Source organism: Protomyctophum bolini, assembly GCF_963924005.1.
Source record: "Protomyctophum bolini genome assembly, chromosome: 13".
Taxonomy (NCBI): Eukaryota; Metazoa; Chordata; class Actinopteri; order Myctophiformes; family Myctophidae; genus Protomyctophum; species Protomyctophum bolini.
In genome coordinates, this window is record NC_137874.1 from 36,001,443 (window position 1) to 36,021,517 (window position 20,075).

The window sequence follows — 20,075 nt, forward strand, 5'->3', positions numbered from 1 at the left end:
TGATTTGTCAATGGTAATATTGAATTGAATGACACAGGAGGTGTGGCTTTCATGGCAAGATTATCAGGAGTCTCCCCATTTCTCCCACTGTGCTCTCCCTGTTGGTAAATTCTGTCGTTAATCTACCAATTTCATGCACAATGCATGTGTAAACAGCCTGCCTGTCACTCGTCTGTGCTCACTGAAACCCTTTCTGCTGTTTGCTGTGGAAAAATGGTTGAGAAACACACATTTCAGTCCACTTTGTGCGAAAGCTGCCCCTTTCAAACAACTAACCCACCCACCCACACACTGACATTGTTTGCGTCTAATATTTTCTATGATATTTTCAATGTGGACTTTTGATCACATTTGAACACTGAAAAAATTAAATAAACAATAATGAATTAAGTAATTTATGTCAGGGCAGGCCATTTGACTGATATTCGAGAAAATCCCCTACTTTCACACAGCCAAATGTTGGCAGGTGTTGGCAGTGGATTTAAAGGAACGCTGAGGATCTGTGTACCGTATCTATTGGCAGCGGTGCAAAGTAACTAAGTACATTTACTTATTGTAAATACTGTACTTAAGCACAGTTTTGAGGTATTTGTACTCTACTTGAGTATTTCCAATATCCAATACTTTTACTTCTACTCCACTACATAATTCTATATTGCAGTATTGATACTTTTACTTAAGTAGAAAAATAAATGAGTGTGCTTTGTCCTCCAGCCGTGTGCAGCGGAGAGATGACCGACTCGGCGGGGGTGGTGCTGTCTCCCAACTGGCCCGAGGCGTACGACCGCGGGCAGGACTGCATCTGGGGCATCCACGTTGAGGAGGACAAGAGGATCATGATAGACATCCAAGTGTAAGTGATGACACAGCTGATTGATTGATTGATTGATTGATTTGCATCGTCACCGTGAATAAAAACACAATAAAGAAGCGCAAGGGCTCATTGCCATTATGGTCCTCTATTATGTGTGAGTGTACAAAAGAATGGAACCAAAATGTCGTCCAAGTTCACTCTCAGAGAGGATCCATTTGGAAGAAAGAAGCAACGGGTGAGAGGACGGGAGGTCAAGTTTACTTACTGTACGCTAATGCTGCAATCCGTACGTTGTACTGTAAGTCCTCCCCGAAGTAGAGAGATGCAACTGTAACTAACACCCTCCATTCATAGCCGGTTCTCCTGCGGGGGGAGACCAAACCTCTACCGCTCAGATAAGACTTAAGAGGACATGCCCACTGGCCATGGAAGATATTGGGCGTATGAGCTTCAGACAGGGCTGTGTGTCAAACAGTAGCAGGTGTCATACCCGACACTATGGGGTCTACATTTCTCATCGTGAGAGTATAGTATTAACCTTTTCTGACCTGAGATCAGATTCTAAAAATGTCAGTTGTTCTTCGATTTTTCAAAAATAGCAGACCTACCTGCTATGAGCTTGTAGATCTGCTATTTTTCAATAGCTAAAGCATAACGTAATGCTAACACCAAAAGGGGTTGCCGCCTAAAATGGGTTAACATACACTACCACACAGATGGGTTAAAATAAAGTTTTGCACGTTCGAATGAAGTTCAAGATTGTAAAATGCAGCGAATAATTGAAACAAAGTGCGACAGTCAATACGTTCAAACAAACAACAAATGTTTAAAAATGGACATAGGTAGGATAGAATAGCTAGTTAGGTAGGCCTACAGCAGATGTAGGTTTTTTCCCCCCAGGGCCGTGCTTGATTTTGAGATACACAAAGGAGGGGTAGGACCTGATAACTTCCTACTCCTTTTTCCAACATGGGATATCATTAAATGATGATGTTAAGATAACTTTGGCACGGGTGTTATTTAAAAAAAATATTTCCATTGTATTTTCTCATTTATTTTGTTAAGTTCGAAATAAATTAATGAAATGAAACTCTGAGAGTGTATAATTGTCAACAAATGTATCCATTTGGTTATACAGTATTTGTACGCTCTCTTAAATGGATCATTTAACTTTAACAATTATGAGACAGAATTGTCTCACTTTTACTCTCAAATTGAATAAACTTACTCTACTTTAGCTGTGGAAAATAGTTTTCGTGACAGCAGGCACAAATGAGATGGGGTTTTATTTCTCTCCAGTAGGTTAAGGATTCTGTGCCTTTTCCAGCACACGTTCTGACTAGATTAGCCAGTAAGCCTCTATTCTCACTCTCCCCTGGTGTGTGTCTCTCAGAACAGGCTTTGAAATGAATATGTTCTGCTTGTGAAACCACTCCCAGCCACTTATCCAGACTTCTCAACAGTAATTCGGCTCATACACATGCACAGTGCTATCATGCACATCCACACAGCCACACAGGCAGGCGGACAGACGGACACCATCCCTCAGACACTTCACACAGTAAAATCTGTGTTTGTAATTCTGAGAGTGAATATAGAAATGTGGTTTGAGAGGCGGCCTGGGAATCAGAAGGTCACTCACTGGTTCTACCCTTGGCTTGCCCAGTGTGTGTACTATAAATGTCCCTGAGGAAGACACTTAACAAAAGAGCACTTTAGCACATCCTAACAGCTCTCCAAGGGCACTCACCTGAGCCACCTTAGCATCTTTTAGCCATCTTTTGGCCAGGCTAAAATAATGCGGAAAAATCCCTTTCTCAAATACTACAGTGTCAGCAGAAAAAAATAACACCTGTGTTGAAGTGAGGGGCACTCTTATCATCATACGTCAACGCATCATCTCATTCTGGCCAATCACAATTTGCGTCCCCACTTTTGTCTTAAATCTTTGAGTTTAAACACTTGTCTTCTATGCTTGTGTTTACACAAACCCTCAAAGCTGGACATAGAACATGGGGCTCAAAAATGAGCCCCATCTATGTCTAGATACAGTGGGGCGCCCACTGTATTGACTGTCGTCAATGTGTGTTTAACTGCTGCTGTAAACAAACATGAAACATTTAACAAACATATGGCTGATTTACGTCATAAGTGCTATAAATAAACATTAAAAAGCCCATAGACTTAGCAGCCGTAATCTTCAAAAGCCATGCATTGGGGGGGCTAGCACCCCTCAAAAATAGCCGATCTACTGTACAAGTTCACTAAGTGTCGTGTCGTGACACGTATCTAAATAATAACTACAAGAGCTTGTGACTAAAATAATTAACTACATTGAATCCATTGGAACAAAGGTTCTTTTTTCCATTTCCTGAAAAGTAACAGCTTTGGACAATGGACATAGAAGGTTTCCACCTACGGCCTAACACGCCATTTGATGTTTCCACGAGCAGCCATAAAACACTGAGATATGACAGGACTTCTGCCAAAAGCAGTTTTTATAGATGCATGTTTAGAGGTCACGTTAGCCCAATGGGTTGACAAGCCTCAAACACATACCCTGCTGCAAGGCGTTGGCGATGGTGTGATTCATTTTACATACTCTCACAAGGACAGCCTCACACGGACTTAATGTGACTGACGTGAGTGTGATGTCTGTGAGTCACATCAGTCACATGATCTCAGCTTGCTCATCACCATGTCCAGCAAAATGACAAAACATTAAAGCCTCCTACATGGAACAATGTTTGGTCACATTTATACTTCATGAAGTAAAGCACTGCAGTGAATAAGGACTTTTACGCACTCGAATAAAAACATTACAACACCAGGGCTAACAACCAAGAGAGGGAGAATCAATTAATCAAGGGCAGGGATGAAATGGAACCTGTCAGAGAGTTTAAGTCAATCTAAAGTAAGAACAAAGATTTCCACAGAGCTCAGCAGCTTCTTCCTGTGAGATTGAACAAGTCGTGGCAATAATTGGGGTGGGAGGTGATGTGAATGTCCTTGTTCTTGCTAGTTCAGGCATATTGCTTGCGTATGACCCTGCATGATGTCCCAAACTGTTTTTGCCTAGCAATCCTCGAAGTTCAAGGTTCATGTATATATTGTTACGCAGGTACAGTACATTATGAGTAAAACATATTTTGGTTCAGCTTCCTTCCGACAATGTAGCAGTGAAGAAAAGGCAAATCAGCATTCATCATTGGCTGACACACTGTACCCAGTACAGTTATATAAACAACGTCACAGTACCTGCTACCTAAGAGTTTAGGTAGCAACAGGCACGTGTTGGGAGGAGAAAAAAAAGACCAGATTTGCATTTCCCCCCTTCCAATGCATTCAAGTATGTCATGAGCTATAGAAATGATAGCAGAAGAGGGTGGTGCTAATGGACAGACTCAAGATCACACAGAGGGCATCATGGCTTTTAAAAGCCAGCCAATAACCATGAGGGCAACAAGACTAACATTCTAAAAGCCTAAAACAGAGTCAGTGCTGCTCTTACACCAAACCCAGGTTAAGGTTTGGTATTATAACAAACATATCAGCAGTGGTGGAAAAAGGTACTCCAATGTTGCAGTATAAATACTGCAATATAAAAATACTATATTACAAGTAAAAGTCCACAATTCAAAATGTACTTGATTAAAAGTATAAACGTATTGACATGAAAATGCACTTAAAGTACCAAAAGTAAAAGTACTCATTATGCAGAAGTGTCCCATTTCAAGTTTTTAAATGTATAAAATCTTTTTTAAATAGCAGATCTACAAGCTTACAATTGTGAACCCCCCCCCCCAAAAAATAAGCTCTCGCCCAGCTAATTTTTTTTACAAAAGACTAAGGTTCCAGAATAGCACATCCTGAAGCTGTGTGCGTGTGTGCGTGTGTGCGTGCGTGCGTGCGTGCGTGCGTGCGTGCGTGCGTGCTCCACGCTCCACACGCCCCAAACTCTCCTCCCTTCTGTCTCCAAAACAATGGAAATGCACTTCCCATAGCAATCAGAAGTTACTGCAGACTCACTCCCAATCTTCCGCTGTAGTCTGAAAACCCACCTCTTCAGACTCCATCTTAGCCTGTAGCACTTGCCCTAGCCTCGACGACCTCACAGGTGTATACTTATGAAACTTAGATAACATTTTATGTAGACATAGCACTCTAGTTACACATACTTATAGTTTCATCAGCATATAGATATTCCACTGTTAGGTTCTAATTAGCTTACGATTCATGATGACTATTTTTATGTATTTGATGCATTAATGGTTTTTGTTCTTGCTTATCGCTCTGGATAAGAGCTAATTGCCTAAATTGTAAATTGTCTAAATTGTGTGTGTGCGTGTGTATGTGTAAGAGCATGTGTGTGTGCGTGCCGTGCGTGTGCCGTCCGTGCGTGCATACAGAGTCAAAGCGGCGACTCTTGTGGATGAGCGTGGTCTCGTCAGGAGGGTGGACACTAGTCTGGACACACACTTTGACATTAATGAGAAGACGTTCAGTTCAACCCACTATTATCATTCATCACCATGTCTGTAGCAGCAGTTACAGAGGAACGGTGTACATAATGAGGGCTGATTAATTCATTTAGGCCAAACAGGAGGGTTGGCTCAATGCTAATTAACACAGGAGCAGGAGTCGAGACGGAGCCATGTTGTTGTAGAGGCGAACAACAGGTGACTTCCCACCTGCAGTCATAATGATCGTGTCATCTGCACACAGTGGCAGAATGCCTGCCAGTTTAACGCTGTGGAAGTTTATATTTGTTTTTGTCATAGTGTTGTTAATGTAGTAGATAAAGACACCTGGCTTCACTCTGACCTCTTGTGGAGATGATTGTGCATTACAATGTGCACTAGGGTTTTACAAACCAGGCTGAAGACTTAAGAATAAATAAACAAACAATGACAATAACTATTTCTATAGCACTTATATCACCAACTGACAGCACAGCACAAACAATAAAGTACTACGAGACAAAACAAATGAACACTCTTATGGCATATAAGTGTCCTTTACACTTTAGCCAGTGCGTGAGGAGAGGCTTGGCCACTCAGAGAGCCCAGTAGAAGGCCTCGTCATTTGGAAATGTGTTGGTTGGACAGTGGAATTCAGCACCATTCCACAGGAAGATGGAATGGTCATTTTTTCAATAAACCCTGGAGCTCAGTCAGTAGAGGGTCAATGCCCTGGCCTTTAATAATCAATTCTCTGTAGTTTAATTAAAAAAGGAATAACGTCCAAGCACAAGTAGAGGGAACCTCATTATTTAAAAATGTTGCGAAATATCTGTTTTTGTTGAATGAGTCCTCTCCTCTATTCAGCCCAACCGTTATAAATTAATGCTGCATACTTCATTGGATTGTTGTACATTATTAACGTAACATTTTACTTCCAACATCCTTCTCCTCGTTTTGTTTTCATCTCTGGTGGAGACAATTCAGTATGATTTGTGTCTGCATCTCTCTCTACAGGTTAGACATTCTGAAGACAAGACATTCAGAAAGATTTACTGAGAGCCTGAGAAGCCAAAGAACTGAATTATACATTATATATCTGACAGTTTACCTTCAAGCGTTTGGCCCAATGCTTATTAGGTTCTGCAAAACAAATCCATGTTACCATGATTTGTTTTACATCCTTAGGATTTGTGACTGTGTGCTCTGAGCAACCTCACATGGAAACCGTAGTCAACTTTAAGCCTGATTCAATCAGAAATTTCTTCCGACTCAAAATATCAGATCTACTGTACAAGCTCACAAAGCGCTGCAGTGCATTATGAGCTTCTAGGTCTGCTAAATCCGGTGCTTGAGACCGTCGTGCGACAAAGCATAGCATTAGGCACATTTACTTATGTCATACAGCATCTTCAACACAGACCTATGCTGTCTTGCCTCAAGATCTATGGATAGAAAATGGAGGCTTAATTTACTCCATTTGCTGAGCAACACAAATCAGAGGGATCAATTTGTCCAGCTCCACCTCATTCTTCTGGGACACTGATGTTTTTCCTCTCAGCAGATGATATTTGGGCTTAATAGGGGCTGCTTAGAGGTCAAACCTGAAGGGAAGAAAATGTCAGAAAAGCCTTCTAAATACAATCTGGTTTATTTATTACCATGTATTTGCTACATGACTGACACATTTTACATAACTTCAGGTATGTGTTCACACACATGCAAAGAGGAGAGAGTCGTAAACTGATCCCAATTGAGAATAACTCTATAGAAATGTGCAAAGTTCCTATACAATATGTGCAATAATATTTCTTGCATAGAGGAAAGTCAATAGGATGACCAAAAGCTGTGTAGTTCTACCTCTTTGGAGCATGAATGATTTTATGGAAACCTGCCGAGTAGATGTTTTGTTTGTGTGGAAGTGGAATAATTTGGTCTAATGTTGGCACAAGAGGAAAGGCCATGGTTAGGTCAATCTGGATCAGAAGGTATACGCTGGATCATCTTTAGAGCCCTGTGAGGCTTGAAATAGATGGTAATAGGAAACATTTTATGTAGACATAGAGCAAATGCCATCAGGCTAACACAAAGAAAGAGAATGGGGGGAGAAAAAAAGAAAAACTCTTAAATGACTGCTTGAATCATAACTTGTGGTAGAGTAGGAGGGGTGGGGGTTGAATTATGACTTCCCCATCTGCCACTCATTGGGACACATTCTTATGAAGATAAATTATTTTGGCCTACATTTTAAACAAACAGTCTCATGGGTATCTCAAAATAGCATTATAGCCAGCCAGTCTATTCCAGTAGATGCAGAGTTAAATCTAAATATGCTGTATATCTGATGCAGGAGACAGGTGAACGATAGCTACAAGACAATGTTTTCCATCCAAGGTTGACTGGAGAATGCAGCTAACCCTCCTTTTTCACCACCCTTAAGTGCTCACCAAGACAGCCAGTGAACATTAACAGAAGACAACCCACAGATGCGCTCAGAGACCTGCACAGCTATTTTGACACCTGCCTTGAGGCACATAAAGAACAACCGCAGAGTTTTCCCTGCAGATTATTTCAGCGGGGAACTATGACGGGTTCCGTGGCTTATTATTTCTCCTTCCTCCCCATGCTTGCCCTCCCCTATCTCTGAATAAATGTCAAGCTTTGCTCTCGCTCAGAAAAGAGGGCAAGGACTTATGAATCTCTATATGGAAAGGTTAATGCATTCTTAAGTTAATCAGTTACAGCAGAGCTTAAGGCAAACTGTGTTTTTCGTGAGTTGCCAACTCGCCATTGTATTTGCTCTCACACACGTGTCTAATATAATGAATAGAATGATTATTTCTGTTTTCTCCATTATAGATTCAATTACTTCAATTCATTCTATACCTTTTCCCTCTTCCCGTATTTTGTGGTCAGGGTCTTGGCTGCCAGGATGTTTAAGTTGTTTGCTTTTTGTAAGAAAACCTAAATCTTAAGTTGAAGGATTCACAGTCATTTGTGCAAACTGAAAAAGTTAGCCTTTTTCCAAGAGGGGACATTACTGACTCAATAATCATGGCATTGATGTTGTGTTCAGTTAGGGAACGGCTAAGAACGTTTTAAGGTGTTTATTATGCTGTCGTATTTGCAAATAATATTATTTATAGTGTGGTACATTTGTGAGAGCAGAGTAGCGGCAAAGAAAAATGTATGTTGAATTATTTAGTGCTCTTTACAACACATCAGAGTCATCCATTGTCTACAGAAAACACTGCAGGCTGCAAATAACGGCACACATGCACGTAAATATTCCTCTTGTGCATCTAATACACAGAAGTGTTCAATGCTCTACCCTACAAGATCAACAAGGTTATGTCTGGGAACGTATCCAGCTATTTATTTTGTGTAAATGATGCCTGAATGACTCAGTATTAATGGTCTCCCTCTGTGAATACTCAATTGATTTAATCGATTATTTAAAGAATATAGAATAATAAAACGATACAAAATCATACTACCGGTAATCGATTTGGCCAATATTAATTCAAACTTCTCGTTCTCGTAAATGTTGATAAAAACATGCTTCTTGATTATTTAATGAATCGCAAGAAAATAATGAATTGTAAATCCTAACTCATAACATAATTTCTCCACAGACTCCATGTTGGCAAGAATGACCTCTTGACCTTCTATGACGGTGATGACCTCACAGCCAACATCCTGGGCCAGTACAGTGGCACCCGCTCGCGCTTCAAGCTGTACACCTCCATGGCCGATGTGACCATCCAGTTCCAGTCCGACCCCGCCACCAACATCTACGGCTACAACAACGGATTCACCGTCCACTTCTTTGGTGAGGGTACCGTCACGGCGTCACTGATGAAACACTGCCTTCCTTATTCTTAATCACATCAGCCCTAGCATGCCTTTTCTGGGAATGTCGTAAATGGGTGAACATTTAGCGGAAATAGGCAAACATCTTAGGCATGTACCGATTATCGATATAAATCCAGACGATATGAGTCGATTTAATAAAATAAAAAAATCAATTTTCAAAAAAGATGTCAAAACAATTATTATTCTCTAGAAAACAGTTCCTTGATGACATGAGTTCTTGCTTTCTCCTTTTAAGCTTTAGGAGATTGTTCACAACTGGCTTATGTTCACAAATCCTGACAAACAGAAGGACACTGTTAAGATTATCCACATGCACAGAATAGCAATAATACATAAAAGATAGTGCGCTATTAAACCATAAAATATTGGCACTGCTGCGGTCGTCTGCAGTGGACCGACCAAAATAATTCAATAGTTCAAATCCAATATATTTGATGAAGTCGTTACAATTTATTTTCGCCCAGTAGCGAAAGTGATGCTGGTTATAACCTCGTTTAGTTTCTGACGGCTGGATACTGTTGCTAGGTTACAGGTATAATAAGGTAAATAAAACAGAGTGATGGGTTCCATAGAGAGTCGGTGGGGTTATCGGGCGATATTTGCACTCATTAGACTAGAAACTGTCATACTGTAGTGTAGACAGTAAGTACACACAGTAAAATCCTCAGTATTCATTTGTACAAATGTAACCCGAAGGACCCTTAAAAGGGGTTATAGTAAAAAATCACAACCGTTTGAAGTGAGGAGCGCTCTTATCGCCATGCATCATCAATCATCATACGTTCCGTGCTCAGCCAATCAAATCATCACAAATGTCATTCTGGCCAATCACTTTTGGCGTCTTCACTTTTCTGCCCTCACTTTTATCTTCAATATGTAGCCTACTTTGCTCAGCCAATTAAAATCATCGCTCTGGGGTGATCAGCCCAGATCACAAGTCAATGTTTGTGTTCAGACCCGGAAAGCTGTGCATAGGAGGCCCCTCAACACACAAAGCTGTGCATAGGAGGCCCCTCAACACACAAAGCTGTGCATAGGAGGCCCCTCAACACACAAAGCTGTGCATAGGAGGCCCCTCAACACACAAAGCTGTGCATAGGAGGCCCCTCAACACACAAAGCTGTGCATAGGAGGCCCCTCAACACACAAAGCTGTGCATAGGAGGCCCCTCAACACACAAAGCTGTGCATAGGAGGCCCCTCAACACACAAAGCTGTGCATAGGAGGCCCCTCAACACACACAGCTGTGCATAGGAGGCCCCTCAACACACAAAGCTGTGCATAGGAGGCCCCTCAACACACAAAGCTGTGCATAGGAGGCCCCTCAACACACAAAGCTGTGCATAGGAGGCCCCTCAACACACAAAGCTGTGCATAGGAGGCCCCTCAACACACAAAGCTGTGCATAGGAGGCCCCTCAACACACAAAGCTGTGCATAGGAGGCCCCTCAACACACAAAGCTGTGCATAGGAGGCCCCTCAACACACACAGCTGTGCATAGGAGGCCCCTCAACACACAAAGCTGTGCATAGGAGGCCCCTCAACACACAAAGCTGTGCATAGGAGGCCCCTCAACACACAAAGCTGTGCATAGGAGGCCCCTCAACACACAAAGCTGTGCATAGGAGGCCCCTCAACACACAAAGCTGTGCATAGGAGGCCCCTCAACACACAAAGCTGTGCATAGGAGGCCCCTCAACACACAAAGCTGTGCATAGGAGGCCCCTCAACACACAAAGCTGTGCATAGGAGGCCCCTCAACACACAAAGCTGTGCATAGGAGGCCCCTCAACACACAAAGCTGTGCATAGGAGGCCCCTCAACACACAAAGCTGTGCATAGGAGGCCCCTCAACACACAAAGCTGTGCATAGGAGGCCCCTCAACACACAAAGCTGTGCATATAGGAGGCCCCTCAACACACAAAGCTGTGCATAGGAGGCCCCTCAACACACAAAGCTGTGCATAGGAGCAGGCTAGTGGCCACAAACAGAGACACTCAATAACAGTGTACTGTGTTCCACATCAGTTACATTTACCCAGTGCTTAACCCATTCTGACCTGAGATCAGATTCATACGAGGTTTCCACGGGACACACACTGGTCTGATGAACCCATTCTGACCTGAGATCAGATTCTAAAAATGTCAGTCGTTCTTCGCGATATGAGCTTGTAGATCTGCTATTTTTCAATACATAAAGCGTAACATGATGTTAACACCAAAATGGGTGCCCGGTCAGAATGGGTTAATGTGCTGCAGTGAAAGGGACAACAGACTGGCTGGTGCCACTGCCAATATGCTGTGGCTCTCCTGGCACGCGACACAGGGCACCGGTCTTGCAAATTAGCAGCTTTAAAGCCCCCAGTGCTATAATTTAAAGAGGCATGAAAAACCCTATTTTGCAGTTAGTTTTCTGGTTCAGGGTAAATTCTGAAACGTACAGGCTGAGGCTGCATAAAGCTTACCATATAGTGCAACATGATGTACAGTAAGCAACACAGCTGCAGCTCATAAAATGTGCAAATGCATGCAAGCACTGACAATACTGCTGGCTACTGTCTAATTTTGCAACACGTTGGCACACCTAAATCACTTTAACGTGTACAGCACAACAAACCACAAAAACACCCTATTTGTACACTCCCTGAGAGTGTATAAACGTAACCCTCAGGGGTCGAGTTGGTTGAATTAGTTTTGTACACTCTCTGTGAGTAACAAATAATGAAAAGATGAGGATTTTACTGTGTATGTGCAATCATCAGTATTTAGTACGTCGCATATAGGACACAGCACAGAACGCTTTGGTGTATTCCTCAGAGTCTACCCTATAGAGTTGTCTCACTGGAGCCGTATATTGCCATTATCAGCTATAGAAGACTACAGAAATATAAAGTGTCTGCCCTACCATAAATAACTGTAACTAAATAAATGTGTCTGCGTGTACCGTAGGTACAGTAGATTATTATTATCTACCTACAGGTACAATTGCCCAATGCCAGTCCATGCCTGTATATTGTAATCCCGTTATTACACCAAAAATGTTACAATATACAGTATAGCATAACAACTTGTTTTTATGTAGGCTAGAGCTAATGTTTATCATGGTTTTCATAATTGCATTATAGACAGTAATGGCACAGCCCTTGTGTGAAATGGGACATTCTGCATAATGAGTACTTTCTATGTTTGGTACATTTTGATACCAATACTTTTGTACTTTTATTGAAGTAAACTTTGATTACCAGACTATTACTTGTAAGGGAGTATTTCTACATTGCCGTATTGATACCTATAAGTAACAAATGTGAGTAATTCTTCCTAACCTAACTGCTCGTCCATCTCTCTCTCTCTCTACAGAGGTGCCGCGGAACGACACGTGTCCAGAGCTGCCGGAGATCACCAACGGCTGGAAGAGCACGTCCCACCCGGACCTGATCCAGGGCACGGTGGTCACGTATCAGTGCTACCCCGGCTACGAGGTGCTGGGCTCAGAGATCCTCATGTGTCAGTGGGACCTCACCTGGAGTGGAGAGGTGCCCACGTGCCGGGAAGGTGAGTGAGGGAGGCCACCTCAATATTTTAACCCATTCTGACCTGAGATCAGATTCATACGAGGTTTCCACGGGACACACACTGGTCTGATTAACCCATTCTGACCTGAGATCAGATTCTAAAAATGTCAGTCGTTCTTCGAATTTTCCAAAAATAGCAGACCTACAAGCTCGTATCGCGCCACTCGGTGGCGCGCTATGAGCTTGTAGATCTGCTATTTTTCAATAGCTAAAGCATAACATGATGCCAACACCAAAATGGGTGCCCGGTCAGAATGGGTTAATATTTTCCCCCTCTTCCTTCCAGAAGCCAAGTTGTACGGGACAATTATTTGTCGTCTTAAAAAACTCTAAATCACTGGTTCTCAAAAAGTGTGGGGTCCACTTAAGCCAGGCGTATAATATTCAATAAGATCACACCTGTGTGAAGTGAGTGGCGCTCTTATCATCACACATCATACATCATCCCATTCCGGCCAATCACAAATTTACGTCCTCACCTTCTTCAATGTGTGATTGGAGGCTTCTATCTGCCTGTTTAGAAAGGGCTTATGCTGATCGCTCATGATGTAATTTTGTCCTCTAGTGACCTATACCTCCCTCTAGTGGCTGCTACACTAGGTTTAGATAAAGTCTATCTTGAGCTTGGATGATGTTTTTGGTTATCTTATGCTGAGCAATCACTACACAATGCCAATACAATATGGAAAACACTGATATTAATGGTTAATTACTTTGAATAATAGGCATTGTAACAGCCGAGACATTGAGAATTCTGTAAAAGAAAAAAATCTGTGTTTTTAGCATCGGCCTCAGGTGTACATTTCTCAAGTCATGTGATTGTTATTATTATTAACCCATGCTTTAGCTATTAAAAAATAGCAGATCTACAAGCTACGAGCTTGTAGGTCTGCTATTTTTGAAAAACCGAAGAACGACTGACATAAGAAACATAGCTTTTTCAGAAAACTGTCAGGATGTAGAAGACATTCGTAGAATCTGATCTGTCAAAATGGGTTAACACAGTTCTGTACGATGTGATTCTATGTGCCGGTACCAGTATTGATGTGTCAAGACCCAGGGAACGTGGAGCACAGTCGCAAGGTGCAGACGGGCAGCCGCTTCGCAGTGGGATCAACAGTGCAGTATACCTGCAACAAGGGCTACAGTCTGTCTGGCAGCAGCCTGCTCACCTGTTACAACAGAGACTCAGCCATCCCCAAGTGGAGCGAGAGGCTGCCTAAATGCATCCGTGAGTCAACAGAAACACGCACACAAAGCATGCACGGCACGCACGCACACAGGATTATGTGATTTACAGCAGTGGTTCAGGTTCTCAACCAGAGGTCCGGGGGCCACCAGAGGACGTGTGTGGTCCTTGAGGAGGTTCCACGTGGTCCCCAGCTAAATGGTGGAGTCGATGGTGGAGTAAATGGTACACTCTCAAAAGTTAAATTATTGTTAAACATCTGCATTAGAATGTAGAGGAATTGTTGTTTTGATTGTTTGCCTGTTATCTCTCCTATGGTACCAACATCAATACAGCATGGAAATGTGGACGTACAGTAGTCTTTAGTTTCGCGTCTGAGAGGCTAAATCTCTCAAGTGGTGGTCCGTGGCTCAAATGCAGAATAAATAAGCCTCGATATGAAAAGGGTTGACAACCACTGCTTTACAGTACAAGTATCACTTTTTCCGAGGCAACCAGGCTAAATCAGCACTAAATCACGATAGTTTCTCATTCAACCAGTGGCCCGCCATGGACGACTAGTGGTCATGACATCTGATGGTCCAAGAGAAAATATTTAAAACATATTTAAAAACTGTACCGTCGTTAAATGTATCCAAAATAAAATATGTTGAAATAATATTTGGTAGGTAAGATGTAAGAAAACGTATGAATAGGCGTAGTGTGGGGGAAAAGGCTTTAAATGAAAGACTGTTGAAAGAAGAAGTTGAGCTAATAGCTTGTAGATCCCACCAGTGGGCAACGCCACACACAGGTAAGAATAAATATGTAATCTGTAATGGAATAGAAATCACTTCTTATATACTAAAATGATCTACAATATTTTTATTGTGGGGAGGGGTGGTCCATGAGCATTGTTCGAAATATGCTAGTGGTCCAGTCAGAGCTCAAAATAGGTTGAGAACCACTGATGCAGGATAATGTGATGACATCTACTACCAAGTTAAGCCATGCACAAGCCGTACAGCCTGAACGTTCCTCTGCTCTAAAACGTATAGGTTTTGAGAAGGTTATGTTATGTGCAATGTGTAGCAGAGTGGCTCAGAGCCTCAGCCTGATGCTCTCAAAAGCCTAATATCTCCCCCGGTCCATAGGCATATCCCTTTTGTCTAGTGGTTAACATATTGGACGTTCACGCGGGAGACCTGAGTTTGAATCCCGGGCGTTACAAATGCATGCATTGTCACCCTCTCTCTTCTCTTCCCGTCAGCTGAGCGGTACGAGCCCTGCAGGAACCCGGGTGCACCCTCCACCAGCATGCAGAGCTCAGAGAAGGCCTTCTACCAGGCGGGGGAGACGCTCACGTTCTCCTGCCACACCGGATATGACCTGCAGGGGGAGCCCACCATCCACTGCATCCCCGGTCACCCGTCACAGTGGAACGGCACGCCCCCCGCCTGCAGAGGTGGGTAACGACTACACGCCATAGTTATGCATTACGCAACATGCCACACACAGGAAAATAAAAGGTGCAAACTGGAAACGAACCTTTTAAACCCTATATATCCACTTAAACCCTCCATTGACCGGTGTCTCCCACGGGTCTATCCTTGGATCTGCAATTTCTTTCTCCTCCTCAAACACCAATTCACTTCGCAAGAAATAGCTGATCTGATCTACAAGCTCACAACACCTTGTGCTTGTGAGCTTGATCTGCTATTTTCTGTGAATGGATGGCTATAGCACAGTACTAGCTTTTTGACTGTACTTTTTGCCTACTCACTAAACTGTGATTACTCTTTTCTAGCGACAACCCAATATCTGAATGAACGTAGGCTGGATGGTATGTCATTACAATGAAGCATTGCAATATCATTCGAATAATTTGTCTATTACCAAGGAGCCTCCATACAACAATAATGTGTTTTTTTCTATCTTTCTTATTTTAGTTGCCGATTCAGAATATGGTATGGAGGGCACCCATGTAGCCCTCGCAGTTTTCGTTCCAACTGCAGTCATTTTGGTCATTGTCCTTGGAATGTACATCTACTTTGCAAAGTAAGCAGCAGGGAAATGTTGATTTACAACGTATTATCATTTGCAATTTATCTTTACTCCTTTTATTACACTTTTCAATTTAAACAAGCTTTTATACAATGCTTCTCCGCTCTCGTCACGCAGATTCCAGGGGAAGTCTATCAGAATGCCGTCATCCTTGCCTCCGTATGACAATATGACTGAAGAGTCAGCTTTTGAAAACCCCGTGTATGACAGCGGAGTAAGTACAGATTTCATGAATCTACAAGACGTGGATTCACAGAACACCATTGTGCTGTCCTGATCCACCGTCAACCATCTGGCACAACCCCGCCTGCCATTTCATGTTTCACCAGGAGAGGGCAATGTCCACCTCATCTTCCATCCCATCGACAGGAATGCACTGACCTCCAAACTGGTCCTGCTTCAACAGGCACTGTGACCTCTCAAGCGAATGCTTAGTTTTAAAACTTTTTTTTTTGTGTTTCAACTTCTTTTTAACTTCCATCTAAAAAGGTCCTTGCAGACTGATGCGTTTTTTCTGAAAAGCAGCAGAAAGAACGTCTGCAAGGATCTTAAGGGTTTTACATTTGGATTTCTAAATAGCAAGAGTCTGAAGACTTAATGCTAACCAAATGACAAAATGGTGTATACAGTAGTTCATCCCCCATCTCCATTGTATGGTTCAATGTTTTTGTTTTGGAAAATCTTGATGTGACCAGTCACATTCTGTCTCATATTCATGCTTGTTTTGTTAACTGTGTATCTGTCTATCATTTCACGATCACAATAATATGTATGCATGTATGTATGTATGTACAGTATGTATGTGCTGTACGTATGTAGTTTACTATGGGCTGTTGTATGTCCAGTGACTCCTCTTTCATTTACTATTCTTGTCATGTGTAGAGTGTGAGTATCTACTATCTAGTCTGACTGGAGCATCCTTCCATTTTGTTCCTCCTCCCCTCAGCGTCGGCAGACACATAGATACTAGCGTCAATGTATGTCTGTCGCACTTCGGAGCTATGAGGTGAGGCCTCCTTCTGAAGCCGACAGTCGTCCATAAAGAAAACATCTCAACTCACTCAATGTCACCTGCCCTTGCAGCCATATAGGTTTGACTACCTCTGCCAGCCTGCCACCCATACAATTACAGAAACTCAAAGAAGAACTGCACTGCAACCGATCCAACCAATGTCCTTGTTCTTCTACTCCTCCCACTTTCACTGTCAAAATAAAGTGTATAGAAGTAATAATGAATGGTGTTAATGACTGCAACCAATCAGAAATTAGTCTGATCCTATTGCTGTGAAACAAAAGCATGATGCTTTGAACCAACAAACAGTGTTTTGAAACACCTTTCAGAGTTTTTAAATTCTTAGACCATCAAAGTGAAAAGATTCTTCCTTGTACACTAACAACACGTTTGGTATTATTTTTTATCTCAATCTTTGTTTGAATCAGAGAAACATTGGTGTCTCAATAGGGAGCTCTGGTGACTTTCTAGAAATAATTGACTGTTGAACATACTGTCGAGGCTTGTTGTGACTTCACAGGGACTGTAGTGTCTAGTGCCTCAGCTCTCAGCTAGGGCCCTGGGCTCACTGGATTATGGACAGTACATTTATTAGTAGTCAATGCATGTACCTTTTGCACCCAGGAGCCTCTCAGGTGATAAGAGTCATCATATTGCAGGAGTGAGCATGCAGGCAACCCTCCTCCACTGTTCTCCTTTCAATTATCATTTAAATGCTATGAGAAACGGTTCTACTAAAGTCAAATAGTCGTGTAGGGGATTGGAAAAGTAATTCATTAAGTCATTCATAATGAAGATATTTAAACCTGTTCTAATATCAAGGAAGTGATTATTACTCTGTCTTATTTATTCTAAATAAAACATTAAGTAGGAAATTATGTTATGTTAAATAGGACATGTATGGTTCACTCATTTGGCGTTGATAAATAAATATCAACATTCAATTTCTTGGCGGGTGTGGTTTGAGATTGAAAAGCGGATGAATCTGCAATAAACGATAAGAAAATAATAATAACAGAACTGAATTTGAGGTTAAATGTGAACGCTACGGCCCATATACGTGTTCTTAATCGTAAGGGAACAACAAAAACTTGAAGGGTGTTTTAAATCACATTTAACATACTCTACCACAACTACTCTTTAGTTTTAAAATAGTGCATGGTTTCAATATCTGTAATGTTTTCAAAGCACAATCACAGTGCTTCAAGACACTTCTTTTCTACAGCGATCCTCAGCGATAAATCTACCCATTTGTAACTCTGAGAGTGTAAAAATGTAATAATTAGGCATACATTATTTTGTACACTCTCAGTAGTGTTAAATGAACATTATATATAACACTTCACCCCCACCCAGCCCACTCTGTTTTGATGATAAAACAAAACACAAACGTTGATACAATTGTGATGCTGTTGTACTTGTACCATAGTATTGTGATGGTACTGTATGATGGTACAGTGAGTTAGTATACCACTACTTTTTATTAATGCTGCTTGTGTGTCATTTATTTTCTTTTTTTCTTATTTGTTTTAAGTATACAACATGCTGCACTTTATTATAGGGGGCATAAATAGTCAATCTAAAAAAATACTATGAATTAATTAAAGTAATTCTTACATTAGGTTACTATGTTTAGCGACTGAGATGTAAAGATTATTTGTTTGGCAATGATGTTTTTATCACTAGTTCACTGACAAATCATCCCTACAAAATATTTTTGTTTATAACAATTTCAAAATTGCAATTGTTAAAAGCAGGTGTTTTTATATTATCATGTTAACCAGTGCAACATAATATACGTTATTTTAAGTTTGTTAAGCCGTTATTTGATTGCAAGCTTTATCCAGTATATTTAATTGGAGCGGACTACACCACAACACCCATTATTATAACATAACACAATGTAGTAATATAGGTCCTGAAAAAAATTGCATAATATTTAGGTATCTAGCTGGACGTGCCCCCTAAAGTAAAGTCCCAATCAATTTCTAAAGCTAATTTTATGTTTTATGTCTATAAGTTTCTGACATGCTGTTGTTCACATATTGGTACTATATACTCCAATTTCAGGTTTACTGATATGCCCAAGAAAGACATATAGCCTATATTCTTGACCACAACAAAATATAATGCCCTACCATTTTCATCTGTGACCATTTCAGTTACATTACTTTACTCTGCTGGCATAAGTTATTGTAGCTCATTTTAACACATGTGCACTTGTTTTGAAATTGTTTGGATGTTTTTGTATATTCAGGGTAGTTTGTACAAGTGTATATCACTAATTTAATATTTATTTGTAAACATTTTACCATTCTTTATGATCACCTTTCCTTGTGCTTGTGTGGTTTTTACAGGACAAATTAAAGAGATCTAGTTTCTTTAGAGACCTTAAAGCCGTAGTTAATTGGTTATCTATCCAACATTGTTGCATCGTGGAAACAAAGCTATATTCCACGAGCAACACAGTCGTATACACTAACAGTATAGGCTTCAAGCTTTGCCTTTTTTGAATTTCTCTCCATACTTTTCAACTTTCCCTGCAACTTTGCTCCCAAATATTTCCTTTTTGTGGGCTTTTGTATGTTTCTCTTTCCACAAATCAGATCTGCAAATCTATGGATTGCCATAATGTTATTTTTATAAAGTAAAATGCTAAAGACCTTTGGTGGCGTTTGTTATTATTATTTTTTCCCTCCCTGTAGGCTACATTAGTTGGAAGTCAGCAGTAGTATATCAGTCTTCCAATAATGGCATTCAAATTAGTCATCTCTAAATTACAAATGTAAATGAATGAAGATAGTAGTATGAAGTAGAAGTATGAGACTATCAACAATAACATGCCTATCTTATGTGTACATCTGTTACATATAGCCTACATTACATTTGGGACCAATGATGACGCTAGTCTTGTGCCAGGGACCCAGGGTGCAATTGAGTGACTAGGTGTTCCTCATCCCTATATCCACCTGTTTCCAGTGTCCCATGAGACTTTGACGTGTTTTGTGTGTGCATAACTTATTTTTCCTCTTGCTGTTGCTGCTGTGACCAGTGTTGCCAGATTTTGCAAGAGAAAACAAGCTATGAAAACAAGCACAAATATTTCCA

General features: G+C 41.2%; 1 protein-coding gene across 1 annotated transcript in view; it reads left to right on the forward strand.

Moving 5' to 3' along the window:
* sez6a (seizure related 6 homolog a) overlaps positions 1 to 16,232 on the forward strand; it is a gene marked incomplete at its 3' end in the record, with an annotated part of 51,811 nt that extends 35,579 nt beyond the window's left edge. Inside the window, exons 8-15 of the mRNA XM_080779813.1 lie at positions 715 to 853; positions 8,910 to 9,106; positions 12,509 to 12,703; positions 13,763 to 13,954; positions 15,162 to 15,356; positions 15,699 to 15,734; positions 15,841 to 15,949; positions 16,073 to 16,232. Of these exons, the coding sequence (XP_080635939.1) occupies positions 715 to 853; positions 8,910 to 9,106; positions 12,509 to 12,703; positions 13,763 to 13,954; positions 15,162 to 15,356; positions 15,699 to 15,734; positions 15,841 to 15,949; positions 16,073 to 16,232 (1,223 nt within the window). The remainder of the gene's footprint in view (positions 1 to 714; positions 854 to 8,909; positions 9,107 to 12,508; positions 12,704 to 13,762; positions 13,955 to 15,161; positions 15,357 to 15,698; positions 15,735 to 15,840; positions 15,950 to 16,072) is intronic.
* Positions 16,233 to 20,075: the final 3,843 nt, after the last annotated feature.